This window comes from Pseudophryne corroboree, chromosome 1 (assembly GCF_028390025.1).
Source record: "Pseudophryne corroboree isolate aPseCor3 chromosome 1, aPseCor3.hap2, whole genome shotgun sequence".
NCBI classification, from domain to species: Eukaryota; Metazoa; Chordata; class Amphibia; order Anura; family Myobatrachidae; genus Pseudophryne; species Pseudophryne corroboree.
This window is the reverse complement of record NC_086444.1, coordinates 683491627-683508547: the sequence shown is the minus strand read 5'-3', so window position 1 is coordinate 683508547 and position 16921 is coordinate 683491627. Positions and strand designations below refer to the sequence as shown.

Below are 16921 nucleotides of genomic sequence, written 5' to 3'. Positions count from 1 at the left end.
AAAATTGTCAAGTCAAGCGGAACGCGACCTGTCAACATCTCCTCCTTCACATTCTCCCGCAACTGGGGGTGCGAGGAAAAGGCTCAGAATTCCGAGCCCACCCGCTGGCGGTGATGCAGGGCAGTCTGGAGCGACTGCTGATGCTGACATCTGGTCCGGACTGAAGGACCTGACAACGATTACGGACATGTCGTCTACTGTCACTGCATATGATTCTCTCCCCATTGAAAGAATGGTGGAGGATTATATGAGTGACCGCATCCAAGTAGGCACGTCAGACAGTCCGTACTTATACTAGCAGGAAAAAGAGGCAATTTGGAGGCCCTTGCACAAACTGGCTTTATTCTACCTCAGTTGCCCTCCCACAAGTGTGTACTCCGAAAGAGTGTTTAGTGCCGCCGCTCACCTTGTCAGCAATCGGCGTACAAGGTTACATCCAGAAAATGTGGAGAAGATGATGTTCATTAAAATGAATTATAATCAATTCCTCCGTGGAGACATTCACCAGCAGCAATTGCCTCCACAAAGTACACAGGGAGCTGAGATGGTGGATTAAAGTGGGGACGAATTGATAATCTGTGAGGAGGAGGATGTACACGGTGATATATCGGAGGATGATGATGAGGTGGACATCTTGCCTCTGTAGAGCCAGTTTGTGCAAGGAGAGATTAATTGCTTCTTTTTTGGTGGGGGTCCAAACCAACCCGTCATTTCAGTCACAGTCGTGTGGCAGACCCTGTCACTGAAATGATGGGTTGGTTAAAGTGTGCATGTCCTGTTTATACAACATAAGGGTGGGTGGGAGGGCCCAAGGACAATTCCATCTTGCACCTCCTTTTCTTTCATTTTTCTTTGCGTCATGTGCTGTTTGGGGAGTAGTTTTTGGAAGGGCCATCCTGCGTGACACTGCAGTGCCACTCCTAGATGGGCCAGGTGTTTGTGTCGGCCACTTGGGTCGCTTATCTTAGTCACACAGCTACCTCATTGCGCATCTTTTTTTTCTTATTTGCGTCATGTGCTGTTTGGGGAGTAGTTTTTTGAAGGGCCATCCTGCGTGACACTGCAGTGCCACTCCTAGATGGGCCAGGTGTTTGTGTCGGCCACTAGGGTCGCTTAGCTTAGTCACACAGCTACCTCATTGCGCCTCTTTTTTTCTTTGCGTCATGTGCTGTTTGGGGGGTGTTTTTTGGATGGGCCATCCTGCGTGACACTGCAGTGCCACTCCTAGATGGGCCAGGAGTTTGTGTCGGCCACTTGGGTCGCTTATCTTAGTCACACAGCTACCTTATTGCGCATCTTTTTTTTCTTCTTTGCGTCATGTGCTGTTCGGGGAGTAGTTTTTTGAAGGGCCATCCTGCGTGACACTGCAGTGACACTCCTAGATGGGCCAGGTGTTTGTGTCGGCCACTAGGGTCGCTTAGCTTAGTCACACAGCTACCTCATTGCTCCTCTTTTTTTCTTTGCGTCATGTGCTGTTTGGAGGGTGTTTTTTGGAAGGGCCATCCTGCGTGACACTGCAGTGCCACTCCTAGATGGGCCAGGTGTTTGTGTCGGCCACTAGGGTCGCTGAGCTTAGTCACACAGCTACCTCATTGCGCATCTTTTTTTTCTTCTTTGCGTCATGTGCTGTTTGGTGAGTAGTTTTTTGAAGGGCCATCCTGCGTGACACTGCAGTGCCACTCCTAGATGGGCCAGGTGTTTGTGTCGGCCACTAGTGTCGCTTAGCTTAGTCACACAGCTACCTCATTGCGCCTCTTTTTTTCTTTGCGTCATGTGCTGTTTGGGGGGTGTTTTTTGGAAGGGCCATCCTGCGTGACACTGCAGTGCCACTCCTAGATGGGCCAGGTGTTTGTGTCGGCCACTTGGGTCGCTTATCTTAGTCACACAGCTACCTCATTGCGCCTCTTTTTTTCTTTGCGTCATGTGCTGTTTGGGGGGTGTTTTTTGGAAGGGCCATCCTGCGTGACACTGCAGTGCCACTCCTAGATGGGCCAGGTGTTTGTGTCGGCCACTAGGGTCGCTTATCTTAGTCACACAGCTACCTCATTGCGCATCTTTTTTTTCTTCTTTGCGTCATGTGCTGTTTGGGGAGTAGTTTTTTGAAGGGCCATCCTGCGTGACACTGCAGTGCCACTCCTAGATGGGCCAGGTGTTTGTGTCGGCCACTACGGTCGCTTACCTTAGTCACACAGCTACCTCATTGCGCCTCTTTTTTTCTTTGCGTCATGTGCTGTTTGGGGGGTGTTTTTTGGAAGGGCCATCCTGCGTGACACTGCAGTGCCACTCCTAGATGGGCCAGGTGTTTGTGTCGGCCACTCGGGTCGCTTAGCTTACTCACACAGCTACCTCATTGCGCCTCTTTTTTTTCTTCTTTGCGTCATGTGCTGTTTGAGGATGAGTTTTTTTAAGGGCCATCCTGCGTGACACTGCAGTGCCACTCCTAGATGGGCCAGGTGTTTGTGTCGGCCACTTGGGTCGCTGAGCTTAGTCATCCAGCGACCTCGGTGCAAATTTTAGGACTAAAAATAATATTGTGAGGTGTGAGGTGTTCAGAATAGACTGAAAATGAGTGGAAATTATGGTTATTGAGGTTAATAATACTTTGGGATCAAAATGACCCCCAAATTCTATGATTTAAGCTGTTTTTTAGGGTTTTTGGAAAAAAACACCCGAATCCAAAACACACCCGAATCCGACAAAAAAAATTCGGTGAGGTTTTGCCAAAACGCGTTCGAACCCAAAACACGGCCGCGGAACCGAACCCAAAACCAAAACACAAAACCCGAAAAATTTCCGGTGCTCATCACTAGCAGAATTATTTAAAAAACGAGAGGGGCGTGCAAGAGATGCTGTCGGTGGCCAGAAGAATTGCGGGACACTTTCGGAGTACAGGCACCACGTACAGAAGACTGGAGCAACACCAAAAACGCCTGAACCTGCCCTGCCATCATCTGAAGCAAGAAGTGGTAACGAGGTGGAATTCAACCCTCTATATGCTTCAGAGGTTGGAGGAGTAGCAAAAGGCCATTCAAGCCTATACAACTGAGCACGATATAGGAGGTGGAATGCACCTGTCTCAAGCGCAGTGGAAAATGATTTCAACGTTGTGCAAGGTTCTGCAACCTTTTGAACTTGCCACACGAGAAGTCAGTTCAGACACTGCCAGCCTGAGTCAGGTCATTCCCCTCATCAGGCTTTTGCAGAAGAAGCTGGAGACATTGAAGGAGGAGCTAACACAGAGCGATTCCGCTAGGCATGTGGGACTTGTGGATGGAGCCCTTAATTCGCTTAACAAGGATTCACGGGTGGTCAATCTGTTGAAATCAGAGCACTACATTTTGGCCACCGTGCTCGATCCTAGATTTAAAACCTACCTTGGATCTCTCTTTCCGGCAGACACAAGTCTGCAGGGGTTCAAAGAACTGCTGGTGAGAAAATTGTCAAGTCAAGCAGAACGCGACCTGTCAACATCTCCTCCTTCACATTCTCCCGCAACTGGGGGTGCGAGGAAAAGGCTCAGAATTCCGAGCCCACCCGCTGGCGGTGATGCAGGGCAGTCTGGAGCGACTGCTTATGCTGACATCTGGTCCGGACTGAAGGACCTGCCAACGATTACGGACATGTCGTCTACTGTCACTGCATATGATTCTCTCCCCATTGAAAGAATGGTGGAGGATTATATGAGTGACCGCATCCAAGTAGGCACGTCAGACAGTCCGTACGTATACTGGCAGGAAAAAGAGGCAATTTGGAGGCCCTTGCACAAACTGGCTTTATTCTACCTAAGTTGCCCTCCCACAAGTGTGTACTCCGAAAGAGTGTTTAGTGCCGCCGCTCACCTTGTCAGCAATCGGCGTACAAGGTTACATCCAGAAAATGTGGAGAAGATGATGTTCATTAAAATGAATTATAATCAATTCCTCCATGGAGACATTCACCAGCAGCAATTGCCTCCACAAAGTACACAGGGAGCTGTGATGGTGGATTCCAGTGGGGACGAATTGATAATCTGTGAGGAGGGGGATGTACACGGTGATGAATCGGAGGATGATGATGAGGTGGACATCTTGCCTCTGTAGAGCCAGTTTGTGCAAGGAGAGATTAATTGCTTCTTTTTTGGTGGGGGTCCAAACCAACCCGTCATTTCAGTCACAGTCGTGTGGCAGACCCTGTCACTGAAATGATGGATTGGTTAAAGTGTGCATGTCCTGTTTATACAACATAAGGGTGGGTGGGAGGGCCCAAGGACAATTCCATCTTGCACCTCTTTTTTCTTTCATTTTTCTTTGCGTCATGTGCTGTTTGGGGAGTAGTTTTTGGAAGGGCCATCCTGCCTGACACTGCAGTGCCACTCCTAGATGGGCCAGGTGTTTGTGTCGGCCACTAGGGTCGCTGAGCTTAGTCACACAGCTACCTCATTGCGCCTCTTTTTTTTCTTCTTTGCGTCATGTGCTGTTTGGGGAGTATTTTTTGGAAGGGCCATCCTGCCTGACACTGCAGTGCCACTCCTAGATGGGCCAGGTGTTTGTGTCGGCCACTTGGGTCGCTGAGCTTAGTCACACAGCTACCTCATTGCGCCTCTTTTTTTCTTTGCGTCATGTGCTGTTTGGGGAGTGTTTTTTGGAAGGGCCATCCTGCCTGACACTGCAGTGCCACTCCTAGATGGGCCAGGTGTTTGTGTCGGCCACTAGGGTCGCTGAGCTTAGTCACACAGCTACCTCATTGCGCCTCTTTTTTTCTTTGCGTCATGTGCTGTTTGGGGGTGTGTTTTTTGGAAGGGCCATCCTGCGTGACACTGCAGTGCCACTCCTAGATGGGCCAGGTGTTTGTGTCGGCCACTTGGGTCGCTGAGCTTAGTCACACAGCTACCTCATTGCGCCTCTTTTTTTCTTTGCGTCATGTGCTGTTTGGGGAGTGTTTTTTGGAAGGGCCATCCTGCGTGACACTGCAGTGCCACTCCTAGATGGGCCAGGTGTTTGTGTCGGCCACTTGGGTCGCTGAGCTTAGTCATCCAGCGACCTCGGTGCAAATTTTAGGACTAAACATAATATTGAGAGGTGTGAGGTGTTCAGAATAGACTGAAAATGAGTGGAAATTATGGTTATTGAGGTTAATAATACTTTGGGATCAAAATGACCCCCAAATTCTATGATTTAAGCTGTTTTTTAGGGTTTTTTGAAAAAAACACCCGAATCCAAAACACACCCGAATCCGACAAAAAAAATTCGGTGAGGTTTTGCCAAAACGCGTTCGAACCCAAAACACGGCCGCGAAACCGAACCAAAAACCAAAACCCGAAAAATTTCCGGTGCACATCTCTAGTTAATACATCTGCCCCATTGTGTCTTATAACCAATGCAGGGAAATGGCACAGATGAGCCCATTTGAATGTATGTATCTCTGACTTCTCTTTTTCCCCAATGCTGTAACTGCTTCATAATGAGGGTAAGGTGCAGTGGCGGAACTACCAGCAGTGCAAGCAGTGCAGTGCACTGAGGCCCACCACAATGAAAGGGCCCACAGACGGCAGCAATATCAGCTATAAATTAGCTGCCGGCTATTGTGGCCAATCCCGGGATCGGGATCGGCGGGATCCCGGGATTTAGGCCCAAAAATGGCCGGGATTCAATCCCGGGATTGGAAGCTCCAATCCCGGGGATTGAGGGATCAGCGTTGAGCGTCCACAGGTAGCTCAGACGGTGCCCGGCATGCTCCTTCCGGTTCCCTAGCGCAGCGTGAGAGGTCACGCTGCGCTGTCAGGAGCCACCAGCAGCAATCAAGGGATGATCCCCTCCCGCCGGCCCTCGGTATATGGTAAGTTATATGTGCGGGGCGGGGTGGGGCGAGGGGGCGGCCACCTATCTAAAAGCCAATCCCGGGTATCCCGGGAATCCCGGGATTGGCCATTTTTCAATCCCGATACCCGGGATTGAAAAAATGGCCAGGGATTGGCTTCCCTACTGCCGGCGGACTCCGGCAATAAACATGAAGGAGCAGGCGGACCTGCTGGAAGAAGTGGAGGAAAGCCCTCCTCCCTGCTTCCCCTTTCTCCCTCAGCGTTGACATGTACCCAGCCTGGCACCCCTGATTCCTGTCCGCTTTATCCAGAGCGGCTCACAGGGCCATGAGCAATGTGACGCAGACGTGATGTAATTACATCATCCTGACCATGTGATTTCCAACATGAATAGTGAATACTGAGTGAAGACGCCGTCTGACCAGGGAGAATACATTTCTTCAGAAGTTCCCCATTGTGAGAAACCATCATATAGGTAAGGTGAATTTGGAATGGAAAGGAATGTTCCCAGAGGGACGAGAAACGGGTGTCATGTCATGTTGACATGCCCCCATTTTCAGTGGCTACTCCCATTGTGGCATGTGGCCATGTCCATTTTTTGACACGTGCCTTTGGAGCAATATTTCTACTTGCACCACTATTGGTATCTCGAAGTAGTAGTGAGTAAGTAGTAGTAGTGAGTAAGAGGTACAGGTACTATATATTAGAGATGAGCGCCTGAAATTTTTCGGGTTTTGTGTTTTGGTTTTGGGTTCGGTTCCGCGGCCGTGTTTTGGGTTCGAACGCGTTTTGGCAAAACCTCACCGAATTATTTTTGTCGGATTCGGGTGTGTTTTGGATTCGGGTGTTTTTTTCCAAAAACACTAAAAAACAGCTTAAATCATAGAATTTGGGGGTCATTTTGATCCCAAAGTATTATTAACCTCAAAAACCATAATTTACACTCATTTTCAGTCTATTCTGAATACCTCACACCTCACAATATTATTTTTAGTCCTAAAATTTGCACCGAGGTCGCTGTGTGAGTAAGATAAGCGACCCTAGTGGCCGACACAAACACCGGGCCCATCTAGGAGTGGCACTGCAGTGTCACGCAGGATGTCCCTTCCAAAAAACCCTCCCCAAACAGCACATGACGCAAAGAAAAAAAGAGGCGCAATGAGGTAGCTGTGTGAGTAAGATTAGCGACCCTAGTGGCCGACACAAACACCGGGCCCATCTAGGAGTGGCACTGCAGTGTCACGCAGGATGGCCCTTCCAAAAAACCCTCCCCAAACAGCACATGACGCAAAGAAAAAAAGAGGCGCAATGAGGTAGCTGTGTGAGTAAGATTAGCGACCCTAGTGGCCGACACAAACACCGGGCCCATCTAGGAGTGGCACTGCAGTGTCACGCAGGATGGCCCTTCCAAAAAACCCTCCCCAAACAGCACATGACGCAAAGAAAAAAAGAGGCGCAATGAGGTAGCTGTGTGAGTAAGATTAGCGACCCTAGTGGCCGACACAAACACCGGGCCCATCTAGGAGTGGCACTGCAGTGTCACGCAGGATGTCCCTTCCAAAAAACCCTCCCCAAACAGCACATGACGCAAAGAAAAAAAGAGGCGCAATGAGGTAGCTGACTGTGTGAGTAAGATTAGCGACCCTAGTGGCCGACACAAACACCGGGCCCATCTAGGAGTGGCACTGCAGTGTCACGCAGGATGTCCCTTCCAAAAAACCCTCCCCAATCAGCACATGATGCAAAGAAAAAGAAAAGAAAAAAGAGGTGCAAGATGGAATTGTCCTTGGGCCCTCCCACCCACCCTTATGTTGTATAAACAAAACAGGACATGCACACTTTAACCAACCCATCATTTCAGTGACAGGGTCTGCCACACGACTGTGACTGATATGACGGGTTGGTTTGGACCCCCCCCAAAAAAGAAGCAATTAATCTCTCCTTGCACAAACTGGCTCTACAGAGGCAAGATGTCCACCTCATCTTCACCCTCCGATATATCACCGTGTACATCCCCCTCCTCACAGATTATCAATTCGTCCCCACTGGAATCCACCATCTCAGCTCCCTGTGTACTTTGTGGAGGCAATTGCTGCTGGTCAATGTCTCCGCGGAGGAATTGATTATAATTCATTTTAATGAACATCATCTTCTCCACATTTTCTGGATGTAACCTCGTACGCCGATTGCTGACAAGGTGAGCGGCGGCACTAAACACTCTTTCGGAGTACACACTTGTGGGAGGGCAACTTAGGTAGAATAAAGCCGTGAACTACCGCACTGTACTGTGTCTGCTGCTAATATATAGACTGGTTGATAAAGAGATAGTATACTCGTAACTAGTATGTATGTATAAAGAAAGAAAAAAAAACCACGGTTAGGTGGTATATACAATTATGGACGGGCTGCCGAGTGCCGACACAGAGGTAGCCACAGCCGTGAACTACCGCACTGTACTGTGTCTGCTGCTAATATATAGACTGGTTGATAAAGAGATAGTATACTCGTAACTAGTATGTATGTATAAAGAAAGAAAAAAAAACCACGGTTAGGTCACTGGTATATACAATTATGGACGGGCTGCCGAGTGCCGACACAGAGGTAGCCACAGCCGTGAACTACCGCACTGTACTGTGTCTGCTGCTAATATATAGACTGGTTGATAAAGAGATAGTATACTCGTAACTAGTATGTATGTATAAAGAAAGAAAAAAAAACCACGGTTAGGTCACTGGTATATACAATTATGGACGGGCTGCCGAGTGCCGACACAGAGGTAGCCACAGCCGTGAACTACCGCACTGTACTGTGTCTGCTGCTAATATATAGACTGGTTGATAAAGAGATAGTATACTCGTAACTAGTATGTATGTATAAAGAAAGAAAAAAAAACCACGGTTAGGTCACTGGTATATACAATTATGGACGGGCTGCCGAGTGCCGACACAGAGGTAGCCACAGCCGTGAACTACCGCACTGTACTGTGTCTGCTGCTAATATATAGACTGGTTGATAAAGAGATAGTATACTCGTAACTAGTATGTATGTATAAAGAAAGGAAAAAAAAACACGGTTAGGTGGTATATACAATTATGGACGGGCTGCCGAGTGCCGACACAGAGGTAGCCACAGCCGTGAACTACCGCACTGTACTGTGTCTGCTGCTAATATATAGACTGGTTGATAAAGAGATAGTATACTCGTAACTAGTATGTATGTATAAAGAAAGAAAAAAAAACCACGGTTAGGTCACTGGTATATACAATTATGGACGGGCTGCGGAGTGCCGACACAGAGGTAGCCACAGCCGTGAACTACCGCACTGTACTGTGTCTGCTGCTAATATATAGACTGGTTGATAAAGAGATAGTATACGTAACTAGTATGTATGTATAAAGAAAGAAAAAAAAACCACGGTTAGGTCACTGGTATATACAATTATGGACGGGCTGCCGAGTGCCGACACAGAGGTAGCCACAGCCGTGAACTACCGCACTGTACTGTGTCTGCTGCTAATATATAGACTGGTTGATAAAGAGATAGTATACTCGTAACTAGTATGTATGTATAAAGAAAGAAAAAAAAACCACGGTTAGGTCACTGGTATATACAATTATGGACGGGCTGCCGAGTGCCGACACAGAGGTAGCCACAGCCGTGAACTACCGCACTGTACTGTGTCTGCTGCTAATATAGACTGGTTGATAAAGAGATAGTATACTACTAATATTATATACTGGTGGTCAGGTCACTGGTCACTAGTCACACTGGCAGTGGCACTCCTGCAGCAAAAGTGTGCACTGTTTAATTTTAATATAATATTATGTACTCCTGGCTCCTGCTATAACCTATAACTGGCACTGCAGTAGTGCTCCCCAGTCTCCCCCACAATTATAAGCTGTGTGAGCTGAGCAGTCAGACAGATATATAATATATATAGATGATGCAGCACACTGGCCTGAGCCTGAGCAGTGCACACAGATAAGGTATGTATGTGACTGAGTCACTGTGTGCTGTGTATCGCTTTTTTCAGGCAGAGAACGGATTATAAATAAAAGTGGTGGTCACTGGTCACTATCAGCAAAACTCTGCACTGTACACTACTGAGTACTCCTAATGCTCCCCAAAATTAGTAAATCAAGTGTCTAAACGGAGAGGACGCCAGCCACGTCCTCTCCCTATCAATCTCAATGCACGTGTGAAAATGGCGGCGACGCGCGGCTCCTTATATAGAATCCGAGTCTCGCGATAGAATCCGAGCCTCGCGAGAATCCGACAGCGTCATGATGACGTTCGGGCGCGCTCGGGTTAACCGAGCAAGGCGGGAAGATCCGAGTCGCTCGGACTCGTGAAAAAAAACATGAAGTTCTGGCGGGTTCGGATTCAGAGAAACCGAACCCGCTCATCTCTACTATATATAGAATTTATGGATGGGCGAGAGGTACTGTATATCAGTGGGTGGGTGTAGTATATGGAGAGATGTTCTAAAGACAGAGACACTGTTGCAATGAAGCCTACTCTATGTTGGATATTTGATTTTCTATCAGTGTGCAAATATGACAGCATTCACTCAAGTTTCTACTGTTACTATGCAAAGATAGTAACAGTAGAATCCTCAGGACCCTCCCCCAAATCTTGGTGTTTTCTTTTCTATTGGGGGGGCCCAAAGCATATTTTTGCACCTGGGCCCACCGCACTCTAGTTCCGCCACTGGAAAGGTGCAATTAGGGAGATTGATGGACTATTCAGGGAGTAAGGGAGATTGCTGCTATTTTAGGGAGTCTCCTGCAGAATGCGGGAGGGTAGGAAACTATAGGGCAGATGTATTAAGCCTGGAGAAGTGATAAAGCAGTGATAAATGGAAGGTGATAACGCACCAGCCAATCAGATTCTGATATTTTTCAAACCATAATGATTGGCTGGTGCGTTATCACTTTCATCACTGCTTTATCACTTATCCAGGCTTAATACATCTGCCCCAATGTTACAAGTATGGCAAATGTGATCTGATTACTAAAAAATATTGTGAATTTAAGTGCTTGGAGGAAAATATTGTATTCTCCTCCAGTTGCGCTTTAGTACAGTCATGTGATTCTAAAATAATGTTCACATTATTTTAATAAAATAATTTTGATAAATATGCTTTATTTAATATCCATGTCCTTATTTCATTTCACACCCAAGCTCCCCCTCTTATCCATTCCAGTGTTGCTGTGGAAATGATGAGTAATGATTTTGTGTTTGAGTAGTGTTTTACCAAAGGTTGTCATATTGCTGAAATTATGATTTTATATAGAGTTGCTGCTTATTGAATTTCCACATCATATTTTTAATGTGCATGTCTACTATGTTTACATCAACTTCCCCTATTATTGTTGTTAATCTCAGGTGGAAGTTGATCTTGAATTATAAAAGATGTACTGTTATATATATTGATTGTCCTTTGAAACAGAAAAGGTGTGTTACTAAAGTTGTCATGAATCAATTCATTGTTATTTACTGGATGCGGTCAGGATCCCAGCTGTTGAAATACAGACGGTGAGAATGCTGACAGCTGCATCCCGATGGATTCCGACAGTAAGTATGAGGTTAGGGTTAGGTTTAGGGATAGGCACTAGGGGGAGGGTTAGGGTTAAGCTGCAGGAGCAGTTAGGTTTAGGCTGCAGAAGGGGATGGTTAGTGTTAGGCTGTGGAAGAGGACGGTTAGAGTTAGGCTGCAGGAGGTGCATTTTTATCATCAGGATTTCAACCAGTGGGATATCGATACCATCATGTTATTTATATATCATAGTCTGATACAGCATAGGCTACACAGGGGTAAAGTCAGGCTTTCTTTTTCTTGGGGCAATAGATTGACTACAACTAGCATATACAAACTTGTTCATACAGATATGGGCAGACAGACAGTCAGACTGACAGACGCATACACAAATAATAAAGATAAGTAGTCACCAACTCAAATTCGGATTTTCCCATTGATCCCTCTATTAATAAGCTGGATGGTGGTATATATTCTAGAGATTTGTCTAGTTAGATTTCCACTTACCGTAGGAAGATCCTTGTATATTTTTGGATAACACAGACCTTATAGTGGGTAATGGTATTAGAGAAAACATCATCACAGTCCGAGCTACAAAAAAATTAGAAATATAAATTGCTAATGTTATACTTTATGTATTGATATGTCTATTTGCAAATACAACCTTATATAGCTATTTGTTTTATGTTAAAACATATATGATCTGATAGGCAAGTTTCCCAAAACGATCCTTAGCATTTATACTAATTTTTTTAATCAAGTACCCATTATCTTTACATTTTTTCCAAGTGCCCCTAATGCAGCATTTTTCAACCCCTGTGCCGCAAACAGTTGACAAGTGTGCTGCAGAGTCAGAGCTGCCTTCAATTCATCTGCAGCATCGGGCAGTGCTGGGCTCTTCTAGGAGGCTCAAGCACGCTCGTGCAGTGACCTATAGTGATGCAGTGGTGTGACATAATAGGTCACGCGCTCCACATAGCTGTTCTGTTAGCCCACCAGCATTCCTGCCCGCCAGCCAGTCTGTATGGCCACCCGCCATCCAACCCACACACTCCCCACTCGCCAGCTAGCCAGCCAGGCATCTTGTCATCCAGTCAGCCTGCATACCCGTCTATTGCTCACAGCTCGCACTGTTAGCGTGACTCCAGCCGATGAGGGACCTGGAAGTCTAAACTTCTTTATCTTCTACCAGCAGGTAGTGACCAATGTATTTTATTTTATTTTTTCTCTGGGAGCAAAAGTTTGTTTTTTATTACTGTGAGGGCAAATGTATGTTGTTTTTTTGTGGGGGTGTAAGTATTTCTTTTATTACTGTGAGTGCACATGTTTTTGTTTTATTACGCTAGGGGCAAATTTATTTCTTTGATTACTGTGAGTGCACATGTGTTTTTTTTATTACTGTGGGGACCAATGTGTGTGTTTTTTCCTCGTGGGTGACAATGTGTGTGTTTTTTCCCCATGGGGGACTGGTAGTGTGCCTTAACAATTTTAAAATCTAGTTCGGTGTGCCGCAAGTTGAAAAAGGTTGAAAATCTTTGCCCTAATGTGTTTATCATCTTTACCAAATAAAGGGGTCTATTCATGAAGCAATGAAAAGTGCAGAGAAACAGACTAGTGGAGAAGTTGCTCATGACAACCAATCAGCATCTCCCTTACATTGTATAGAATGTACTTGAGAAAGGCTTTCTTCAAAGCTCACTGCTTCATGAATAGATCCCAAGGTCTGACATGTTTATATAGGTTCCAGTTCGTGACGTCAGTCACAATGGATCGGGCAGTGTGTATGCATAACACACTTCGTGATCCGGCTATAGATATATTTGCAGATCCATTGATCTGCATATATATCTACAAGTATGTACCCACTACCCAGCTTAAAATAGACAGCTCTATTCTTATGCATATCATACTTAGAAATTTGTTTTTATATGCAGACTAATCTAAATGTTATTGAACATTTATAAAATAGAAATAAAGTCAAAATTATATTTTGTGTATATTTTAGTTTTTGGAGAAATATTGATGCTTTCACTTACCTATAAAATACATGAAAGTCCATCGTACAAAAGCCATGATGAATATACCAGCCGAGAAGGATATTATGCCAATTAGAATCAGCTTTACATCTCTAAACCACCTGGATAAAATAAATACTCCTAAAAAACTGGTGATGAATATCATGTAACCAGCAGCATTGCCATAACCAATATACTCAGGACTGAAGCTTAGAGGTTCTTTAAGTAAAAACAAAGACAGTACATCCACAGATCCAGCCACAGAAATATTGTACAAGATGGCACTAGTGAAGAGAAGAGCAATGAAGATTCTTGATGGTGTCCCAGTTGTGGGAATCACTAAAGGTCCATCACCTATATTATCCAGAAGTCTGGAGCTTTCTGCTGGTTCAGTGGAGAAAGTTTCATCTTCCCCAGTTCCATGATTCTGTGCTCTTGTATTTTTAGGTTGTGAGATTTTATAATGTGGTACTTTCAAAATAAAAATACTATATCCTAGGCAGAACATGTAAAGCACTATACTGCATATGACGAGTGTTGTACCCTGGTGGTTTGTTATGTTTACAATAACAAATATATGTCCTGAAGCCAAACTGCCAACAAAACCAGCTAACCCATACACTAATTCGATGATGATGAGCTTGAGAGACCGTTTCTCTTTGGAGGAGCCCTGGGAAGCCCATGCCATAACACCAGCCCAGTAAGTTGTGAACCAACCTGTTAATCCGTTCAGAGCTGCAGAGCCAAACATGACTTCAATTGGCCAGTTAAAAAAAATTACAGGCAACAAAAAGCACCGAGATATTAAGTACCCAAGTAATGGCACACAGATAGTGATCTTTCTTCTCTGTCTATCTCCAATATTAGCCAAAATATAGGCAGAAAGCAAAGGGGATAACCCCAAGATAAGGTTGTGGATGATGTAGAAGTTAGATATCTCTTTCTGTAATGTGTCTGAATCAGAGGTATTTAGGAATTTGGTTGTCCGATTATAATAATTCTTTACAGAAAGAAGTAAAGCAGTGTCATAGAAAGAGCTGGCAATCTGAGCTCCGGCAACTATCGGCTCAATCCAGGTCCTCACCTGTGCCATGGCTGTAAGATGTATCTCACTTCATTAGCAGTGGCAGTCTTTTAGACAAAGTGGAACACAGCCTCGTACTGGCTTCCTGGATACAATGGAAGTAATTCAGCCAAAATATTTCTCAGAAAACCAAGTCCTGGATATATAATGTGCTTCGTCTGGCTTTCTTTGCAGTTTTATGATGTTATATTCTCTCTGCATAAGATGAACCATAACTGAAATGATAACTATCATGTGCAAAATATCTGTACGGGAAAGTTCTGACAGACACTGTACACAGCACATACTTCCTCATTCTAAATAAACTGACTTTGCAGGCGGAGCAATGCTGTGTGTGGCAGAGTTCATTTTCATGGGCTTAGTACCGAAGTTGACATATGAGGAACTTGTTAAAAAACAGATACATAATGTATTTTAACATATTTACAGTATATTATTATACTGTAGTCATAACTGTTTCACAGTGCATTACAGTATCCAGTCTGGTGCATACAGTATTTAGGATCTAATAACATTTATACTACTGCACCATTTGCTACATGTCACTCATGTATTCAGCATGCTTGTATATATGAAAAATAAAGGGTAGAGCACTGCTATAGGTTTTACTATTCAGTAGTAAAATAAGTAAACACAAAGCATTATAACCACCATATACATATAGGATAGACAGACCAAACGAGCAGATATAAAAAAAACAACAAAAACAATAAAATCTCAGAAGACGTAGGAAGGTTATGTAAACTTCCTGGGGTCTGCTGTAGACGTCTTAATGTATCTTTATAACAACATATATAATTAAGATGGTAAAAGGAATATTGTTTGCATAATTTAGAACCATAAGCAGTTAGTCAAATTTGATTTTTGATGTATATGTCTTTACATTAGATGGATATTTTAGTGTAGATAAAAAAAATCATGCTAAAATAGCAGCATTATGCAATGTAAAGTGCTTATTGTATCAAATTAGTCATATCAACTCCTATTTAACTAACCAGACTTTGTTAATTGGGAAATCTTGATCATTAATGTTGTGGATAAGGGACAATGGGCTATGGGCCCGATTCAGCATCATAAGCAGAAGTGTGGAAATCGCAAATCAGCGATTTCTGCACTTCTGTGCATGCGCAAAGACATAGATTGCGATCCGGACCATTTGCGGGGCAGGCAGCGGCTGCATGATTTCACACGCAGCTGCTGCAAACCAAAACATGGTGGCCCGGCGACTGCCTTCGCAGCTACCCTGAAGATGTGAGCACTTTGCGCTCTCATTTTAGCAGGGGGGGGGGTTAGAGGGGGGACCCCAGCATGCTAGAGAAAGGAGTTGTAGTTTTTGCGATTTTTCGCAAAACTACGGCTCACGCTGAATTGGGCCCTAGATGTCAGTATATGAGACAGGTAGACACATAGAATCAATCACCTCATGAACTGGGGCAGCTAGGTGTAATATGATACACTTGTTCTGTCCACGTGGACTACGATTGGGAATAGTAGCCACGCGCAGCGATAACAGAGCGAGGCACCTTGCCTACAGCAAGGGGACACGGCATACTAATTGGGGTTCCCTGTACTCTTATGAAGAAAACAACCCCAAAAGTAAAAAAAATATGGTGTACATTTTTTGGGTGTCGACCACTTGTCATGTTGACCATTTCATGTGTCGACGTTTTGTACATGTCAAACTTTTACACGTTTGACCTTTCATATAATAATAATGATATTTATATAGCACTTTTTTCCTAATAGGACTCAGAGTGCTTTGTCAACCTAAAGCCCATGTCGACCTTTTGACAATGTTGACAATTAGTTAGAGAGCTTGTCTGGGCCCCAGTAAAGCAGCGGGTGCTGCTTAATCACGGAGGTGTGACCACACCCCTTCTTTAAAAAAAAAAAAAAAAACAAGAAAAAAATACTGTTTATGCGCCCATGTTCAAGAGGCAATACATTCCACTGGTGCGTACATTACTCTGCCATGCCATATGTACACACATATTTATACCTCCCAACTTTCTTTCCTTGTGGAGCGGGACAGTTGCGCGGCAAAGCCGGGCGCGCTCCCGAAAAGGGGGCGCGGCCTATGAAAAGGGGCGTGGCTTCGCGGGAGGACCGGCGATCGCGAGCCACGCCCCCATTTTTGTCACTGAGGGGGCATGCCCAGCGCTCTGTGAGCCGCTGGCATGCTCCCTCTCCCTCTGACTCCACTGAATAGACGCTGTGCGCATGCGCACAGCGTCTATTCACCGCTGCTCTGCTAAGCAGAGCAGCGATTGACAGAGCCTCCCAACTGACCCCCCCCCACCGCGGGACACTGTGGCCCGCGGGTGGGACAGCGGGACAGTCCCCAAAAAAGGGGACTGTCCCGCGAAAATCGGGACAGTTGGGAGGTATGCATATATCCAACAAACACTGGGTTCTCACGCACACTAACGTCAGATGCTCTGTCACCATTTGCAAGTATGGCAAGTCTAATATTGCATCTTTGCGAG

At 45.2% G+C, this 16921-nt stretch overlaps 1 protein-coding gene across 1 annotated transcript in view; it reads right to left on the bottom strand.

Annotated features, from left to right (window-relative positions):
• SLC46A2 (solute carrier family 46 member 2) overlaps positions 1 to 14682 on the bottom strand; it is a 40315-nt gene extending 25633 nt beyond the window's left edge. The window contains exons 1-2 of the mRNA XM_063929771.1: positions 13373 to 14682; positions 11844 to 11927 (exon numbers count right to left, since the gene is read on the bottom strand). Coding sequence (XP_063785841.1) covers positions 11844 to 11927; positions 13373 to 14444 — 1156 coding nt within the window. The 5' untranslated portion in view covers positions 14445 to 14682. The remainder of the gene's footprint in view (positions 1 to 11843; positions 11928 to 13372) is intronic.
• Between the last annotated feature and the right edge of the window lie 2239 nt (positions 14683 to 16921).